This window comes from Neomonachus schauinslandi, unplaced genomic scaffold (genome assembly GCF_002201575.2).
Source record: "Neomonachus schauinslandi unplaced genomic scaffold, ASM220157v2 HiC_scaffold_855, whole genome shotgun sequence".
NCBI lineage: Eukaryota > Metazoa > Chordata > Mammalia > Carnivora > Phocidae > Neomonachus > Neomonachus schauinslandi.
In genome coordinates this window covers 1-6,922 of record NW_025409545.1, presented here as the reverse complement: position 1 = coordinate 6,922, position 6,922 = coordinate 1, and the positions used below count along the sequence as shown (strand labels likewise).

Genomic DNA, 6,922 nt, shown 5'->3' with positions numbered 1-6,922 from the left:
TTTGATTTATGCCTTTGTGTGCACCTGAAATGCTTTGTGAAAATCTTCTCAAAAGGAAGTTTAGTGTGGTGGGAAGAGCGCAGACCTTGGACTCAGAAAGACCAGGCTTTAAATCCCAGCCTGCCTGGCTACCTACTAGAGGTGTGACCTCCTCCAAGCCTTTCCCTCATCTGTATAAGCAAATGCAAACACTCACACCTCCCAGGATTGTCATCAGGATTCAAATCACAGACTCCACGTTTATTCAACAAGTTTACTGAGACCTCTTGAGGCCTAAGCCCTGTAGAAACTGGAGATGAATCAAACCCAGGCTTTACCCTCAAGAAGCTCACAATTTGGAAACAGGTAACTACAAAAACATCACAGCCAGGAAGTGCTTTGAAACAGGGAGAGAAATAAGGATGTAGTGTTTATAAATCCGGAGTCAAAACCTAACCGCAGAGAGAGGCAGGAGGGTCTGCAGCATCCCGTATGCAGAGACGAGCTTGGGGCCATCTAGAAAGGCTCTGTCCACAGAGGCAGCCACATCCGCACGGGTCTCTGGAGTCACTGCAGGCTGGTCCACTGCAAGGAGGTATAGACCACCTTCCCATCAGGCTGAGGAGAACACAGCAGCAGTGTCTTTCTGACGCTGGTTCCCAGGCGGCCCGCAGAAACCAGATCCTGCAGTGGAATGGGGTCCCCCGGAGCCCAGCACTGAGCAATGTAGTGGGCGTGGAAACGAAGGGGGTCACCTGGGTGAGAGAGAGACACGTAGCAGTTCCCAGTGGCAGAGGGCTGGAAGACACCGGAATGTCCACAGGTAGGAGACGGGAATCATCCTAGTAATCACTATGAATATTTCAAAATAGCTATTCTTGGACCCAGCAATTCCACTTCTTGGAGTTTTTTACTTATAAGGATAACAGTGCTAAAATATACCTACGAAGATGTTCACTCTGTTATCATTTACAGCTGCTAAGAAACGGAGACAACCAAACCACAGACTTAAGTTCATGGTCTCTCCGTAAGACTGAGTATCATACAGCTGTTAAAACGAGAAGAATGTACCAACGTGGAGAAGTCGACGATACCCTGCGTGGGGAGAGAGGGGGTGGGGCAAGCTGTCCCACACATTCAGCATAATCGTATTTAAAAAACAAAACAACTAACGGAATAGATCACTGTTGTGACATAAGAACCACGACCGCAAAGTCCGTCAAAGCCACGAGGAACGCAAAGGATGTCACGTGCATATCCAAGGAGAAGTGACTCTAACAGACTAAAAGAACTTACAAGACGACGGAGTAATAAATAGGTGGGATAAAGGAGTTAACACAATTTCTCAGGAAAGGGCCCGACAGTGAGTGTTTGGTTTTACGGCCGCGTTACAAGCACTCACCTCTGCCGCTTTGGCACCACAGGAACCACAGGCCGTATGTGAGCAGACAGGGCTGCCTCCCAGTAACCTGACCTGCGCTCTGCCCCTGGATCAGGTAAATCTGAGTGATCAAGGAGAGCCGGAGCCAGAATGGGGCCCCACCCAGAAGGTTCGGTGCCAGCTAACGAAAACCAACGAGAGCAGGGCGGTGAGATGTCCCACTGAGAGGACCCTCGGCTGACTTTCCAGCCAGCAGCTGTTGTGACACCTCTGGCCGCGCAGGAGGAAGCATCGAAACCCCTGGGAAGCTGCCTCAAAACTGTTCCAAGGGGCGCCTGGGTGGCTCAGTTGGTGAAGCGACTGCCTTCGGCTCAGGTCATGATCCTGGAGTCCCTGGATCGAGTCCCGCATCGGGCTCCCTGCTCGGCGGGGGGTCTGCTTCTCCCTCTGACCCTCCCCCCTCTCATGTGCTCTCTCTCTCTCATTCTCGCTCTCTCAAATAAATAAATCTTTAAAAAAAAAAAAAAACTGTTCCAAGACGCCTAGTGCCTTTATTAAGTTCGGGAAGCTTTACTGTCAGAAATAAGTAAGGGCCTCAGTCCTTGAATATTTTAATCTTCAGGAAACAAAGATTCTACATATACCTCATACACCGAGTATGTATTCTTTTAGAAATATTGACCCATTAGAACTAACAGGTCAGTCATTTGGTTCAGTTTCAGATGTGTGATGGAGTTATTGGTGGATTTACCTTTATTTTAACCGGAAGTTTTAGTAAGGCCATTAACAGTATTAGAACATGTAAACTTAAAACTTACTCCATTTACAAGTTATTAGATCTGAGTTTTTGGCAAGTTCCATAACCTGAACACCATACAACTTAAACAGGAAAATAAACATATTAAAATTTAAAATGCAGGGGCGCCTGGGTGGCTCAGTCGGTTAAGCGTCTGCCTTCGGCTCAGGTCATGATCCCAGGGTCCTGGGATCGAGCCCCACATCAGGCTCCCTGCTCATGGGGAGCCTGCTTCTCCCTCTCCCTCTGCCTGCCGCTCTGCCTACTTGTGCTCTCTCTCTATCTCTCTGCCAAATAAATAAATTAAAGATTTTATTTATTCATTTGACAGAGAGAGACACAGCAAGAGAGGGGACACAAGCAGGGGGAGTGGGAGAGGGAGAAGCAGGCTTCCCGCCGAGCAGGGAGCCCGATGCGGGGTTCAATCCCAAGACCCTGGGATCATGACCTGAGCCAAAGGCAGACGCGTAACGACTGAGCCACCCAGGCGCCCCTAAAACAAATTTTTTAATGCAACTTTTAACACTGAAAATTACATAACTCCTTTTACGAGTGGTACCAAACATGGACTAACAGTCCCCTTAAAATCTGCTAGATTGGAAAAAAGATTTGTAAACTGTACTGAAAGCTTGAACTAAATATTAGTATTCATATGTTAAGGTCATTTTCAAAACCAAAATAATCTTTTACATACAGAAGTCACAAAAAAACAGTAGCAAAGTAATTAGAGTGTGGTTATCTGTAGAGCACGGGGCAGGTAAACTGTTCTTAATTCCTAAGTCAGTCCCTTAGTTGAGTGTTTGGTCCCTTAGCCCCTTAGTTGAGTGTTTGGTCTGAGAAGAGATGAAGGCTCTTGGCTCATCTGTCATCGGTCTCCAACCAACAGCTAAGATCTGACTACTTATCTGGTGCTTCTATCCTTCTATGTTCTCAGGAGGAACAAAAAAGGTGATTTTCCTGCAGACTTACTTTTTCAACCCTTTAGTTAAACAATAAAGACACTCGTACTACAAATTCAAAATTTAACTGATACATTGAAAGTCTCCTTTACCTAGGGGTACCACTGTACTTGGGCTGGAGCACATGCTTTCAGGCCTTTTTCCACTAGCTACTTACTTTCTAGTCAGTACTCCATTCTAAGTTCTTCTCATATTCTTTTGCTAGAACCATATATATATATATATATATTTTTTTTTTTTTTTTAAGTACTCTCTACACCCAACGTGAGGCTTGAACCTACAACCCTGAGATCAAGAGTAGCATGCTCCACCGACTGAGCCAGCCAGGTGCCCCTAGGGCCATGACTTTTAAGGCTACCTAAATGATGTGTGTATAACTCCATGACAACATAAAACATAACGCACTTCTACCACACCTGTTTTCAACAAGTGATTCTTTTTTTTCCTTCTCCTTTGGTCATCTTTTCGTAAATGTACGTTGACCTACATTAATCTCTGACAACTAACACCAATGTGTAACCGCTAACCTATTAACAATCATTCTGGTTGCTTTCTAATATTTTGCTACTGTAAAGAATCCTGCAGTGACGATTTCCTGTATGTTTTGTGCACGTATCTAAGTGAAACTTCTGGATCAAAGAAAGTGCTTAATCAAATTTGCTATGCTGCCCTCCAAACAGGCTTGGGTTCCCAAGTGTTCCTGTCCTTCCATGGGTTTCAGAGGCTGAGAAAAGACAAAAAGGGAAAATGCAGACGGTGGTGGGCTTGTGAAGAAAGGGGCAACAATGGGAGGTGCCCACAAAACTCACCAGGATAGACCAGGAAGTCACCCCCGAACTTGCCAGCAGCACTGAGGAAGAAGCCTCGCTCCCACAGGTCTCTGTAGATGCTGTAGCGAAGCTCATGGGCAGGACGACCAGCATGGGGCCAGTCTTTGGACTGGACACGCCAATCCAGGGGCCTAGCCTTGATGGGTCGAGGCCTAGCAGTGGCCAGCTGGACCAGCAGGGCGGACCTAGGCAAGGGGGCCACCCCATTTGAAGGCCCTGGCTGGGGAGAAGAGGAACCTGGGGGAGGAGAATACAGCAGTTTGGTGAATCCAAGGACAAGGTCTTCCCATCCCTCGGAGAGTCCCAGGCCCTCGATTCCCGGCCAGGATTCCCAAAAGATCTCCCGCCTCCTTCCACTGGTCCCTGGACTCCGCTCCTACCCTCACCTGCTTCCTCGGGCTCTCCAAGAGCCTGGCTAGCGCTGGCCTCACTCTCTGCGGCAGCCGGGTTCGCACCGGCCTCCTGGCTCTCGCTGGCCCCTGATTCCTGCTCCAGCTTCTGCTTCTTCGCAGCCTGGCCCTCCGCAATCTTCTCTAGGAGCTCCTGACGACGAGTCTCACGGGCCTCGGCTGCCAGGGCGCTTTGCTCCTGGAAGCCCTGCTCCTGCTGGCGTTTGTAGGATGCCACAGCCTGAGAAGTAAGCCAGCGGGAATTCCAGGATCCAAGTCTGCGCTGCCTTAGGAAGCCAGGAACCCTGACTCGCTGACTCCTCCCAACGCCCAAGCCCGAACCCGGGGATCCTAGTCTCTTGCATGCACAGTATTCCAGAATCCAGGGCGCCCAGACCCCTCCCACGGCAGGGACCTGGAGTCCGGGTGTCCTGCCTCTACTTCCGCGGGTCCAGGGCGTTCACGTCCCCGGCCCGCCCCTTACCAGGCTGTGTTGGCGCGGATCTGGGCGCGGGGCGCTGACCAGGGTCACGGCGCCGATCTCGGCCAGAAGCCGCGCCTCTTCGGGCATCAGCAGCAGCGGGAGGCCCAGGCGCGAGTTCTGGCGGGGCCCGCGCGGCAGAGCGCCCACCGTGCGGCCCCCCACTCCCAGACGCTCCCGCAGTGCCTGCACCGCCTCGGCTCCCCATACCAGGGAGCGGCCGTTCGCCACCTCCACCACCAGCATCCTCCTGCGGGAACCAGGGGGGCACAGCAGTCACCGACAGAGCGCTCCCACCGCCTCGGGTGGGGTGGGGTGGAGGGTCTCAGCGAGGCCCCGCCCCTACGCCTGGGGGGGGTGGAGCCTCGCCCGGGCCTTGTTTGCCACCTGCCGATTCTCCAGGCCAGGCCCCGCCCCCTGGGCGCCGGGCCCCGCCCCCTGGGCGCCGGACCCCGTCCCCAGGCGATCCCGCCAGGCCCCGGGGCCGCCGAGACGAGGCCCCGCCCCTCGCCGAGTCGCTGGGGCGCCGCTAGGCCCTCCCGACCCTGCGGTTAGCGTTCCGGCCATCTCGCCTTCTCCGCTCGGAGAGAAGCCTCCCTTGGCGCGGGGCCACGCCCCCTTCCAGTGACTCGGAACTCGGCCCCGCCCCTTTCCAAACCACCGAGGCGTGGCCTCAGAGCCTCCTCGCGCGGTGTCAGACGCCCACCGTAGAAGCCCCGCCCCCCCGGCGCAAGGCTTTCGGGCGTTCGGACCTCCTCGGCTCGGCCGAACTCGCAGCCCCGCCCCTCCTGAAAGCCGGCGGCTTGGCGTTCGGGCGCCCTCGGCTCCCATCAACCCCGCAGCCAGGCCCCGCCCCCTCCGGCCGCAAGCGCTCCCGCTTGGGAAGCGAGTACCCGCCCCACTGAGCGAACCCCACAGCCGGAGGCCCCTCCCACTGGACACCCGCCATCCGTTCCCCGCTCGGGCGGGCTCACCCCCTCGTGAGCGCTCCCCTCAGAATGCGGCACCGTGCTCCGATAGAACCAGTTAGTCACCTCGTAAACACCAGCTCGCGGTCCCGGCAGAGCCACCCCTACGTAGCGCGCCACGCGCTGCTTCCTCCACCCCTCCCCATCCCGACCCCCTGCGTCAATTTCGTCACGCCGCCACCTCAGCGAAGCGGGAAGTCTGGGATCCGCCCCCAGTGGCGCCGTAGCCCCTGAAGCGGAACACCTTGGCCCCGCCCCCTCGAAGCGACCCTCCCTCGGCCGCTTGGGTTCCGCCTCTAGGGAAAGTGAGGCTAATTACCTTGGCCCCGCCCCGGTGGCTGACACGCCAGCCGGGGTCCCGCCCCCTCAGGATGAGCTGCTGTTAGCCCCGCCCCCTTGGAACGCTCTAGATCACCGCCTCCTTCGTGTTGCTTAAGTCTGTGGCCCCGCCTCCTTCTCAAAAAAAACCCCAGACACCGCCTATCTCCTAATCTAAGTCAAACAGGCATTGTGACCCCGCCCACATCCGGCCGAAGCTCTTGGCCCCGCCTACATCCGAACAGAGACCTCCGAAATAAACCGAAGCTTGTGGCCCCGCCTCCAAACTGCCACCGACTCTGCCCGAAGGAACCCGAAGCGGAGACCCCGCCTCCTCCCGGTCCCGACGCGTCCCTCGGAGCCCGACGCTCCGGGCCCCTCCTCCTTCCAAGCTCGAGGCCCCGCCTCTTTACGTGCTCTGGGCTCGGCTGCCGTGAGGTCCAGGTGCAGAGGCGGAGCGGTCCTCGCGGGCTCCCGGAGCCGGCCGCTTCGCTGCCTGGCTTTCAGCCTCACCGTGCCGCGCATCCGCCCCGGACCGCGACAGAGCGGCGCGCGCTGGGCGGCGGAGGCGTGGCCGGAGCCCGGGCGCCCGTGGGCCGGGACTGCTCGGCCGCCTCCTGCCCGGCGGGCGGCGTGGAGCCGGGCCCAGGTGGGCCGGGGCGGGGGCGCTTCGGGGGCGAGGCGGGGGGCTGCGGACCCGCCGGCCGACGGGGCGGGCGTGGAGCCGAGAGCGCGGCCGAGAGGGGAGTGGCGTAACCGCCTGTGATTCTGCGGGGGAGGTCTGACCTGCGCTGGGGGGGGGGGGGGGGGGCGGAGAGGAG

The 6,922-nt window shown here is 56.2% G+C and overlaps 1 protein-coding gene across 2 annotated transcripts; it reads right to left on the bottom strand.

The window, feature by feature from the left end:
• Positions 1 to 239: 239 nt before the first annotated feature.
• LOC123323784 (tRNA-splicing endonuclease subunit Sen34) lies at positions 240 to 5,425 on the bottom strand. 2 transcript variants are annotated; one of them, XM_044912267.1, is made up of 5 exons: positions 5,360 to 5,425; positions 4,819 to 5,065; positions 4,332 to 4,575; positions 3,925 to 4,182; positions 240 to 734 (listed from the first exon to the last, which is right to left on the bottom strand). In XM_044912267.1, exons 1-5 carry the CDS (start codon positions 5,380 to 5,382, stop codon positions 547 to 549), a joined length of 960 nt encoding a protein of 319 aa, XP_044768202.1. In that variant the 5' UTR covers positions 5,383 to 5,425; the 3' UTR covers positions 240 to 546. The 2 variants fall into 2 exon arrangements, with proteins under 2 accessions (XP_044768202.1, XP_044768203.1); XM_044912268.1 differs by having other exon boundaries at positions 4,332 to 4,551.
• Positions 5,426 to 6,922: the final 1,497 nt, after the last annotated feature.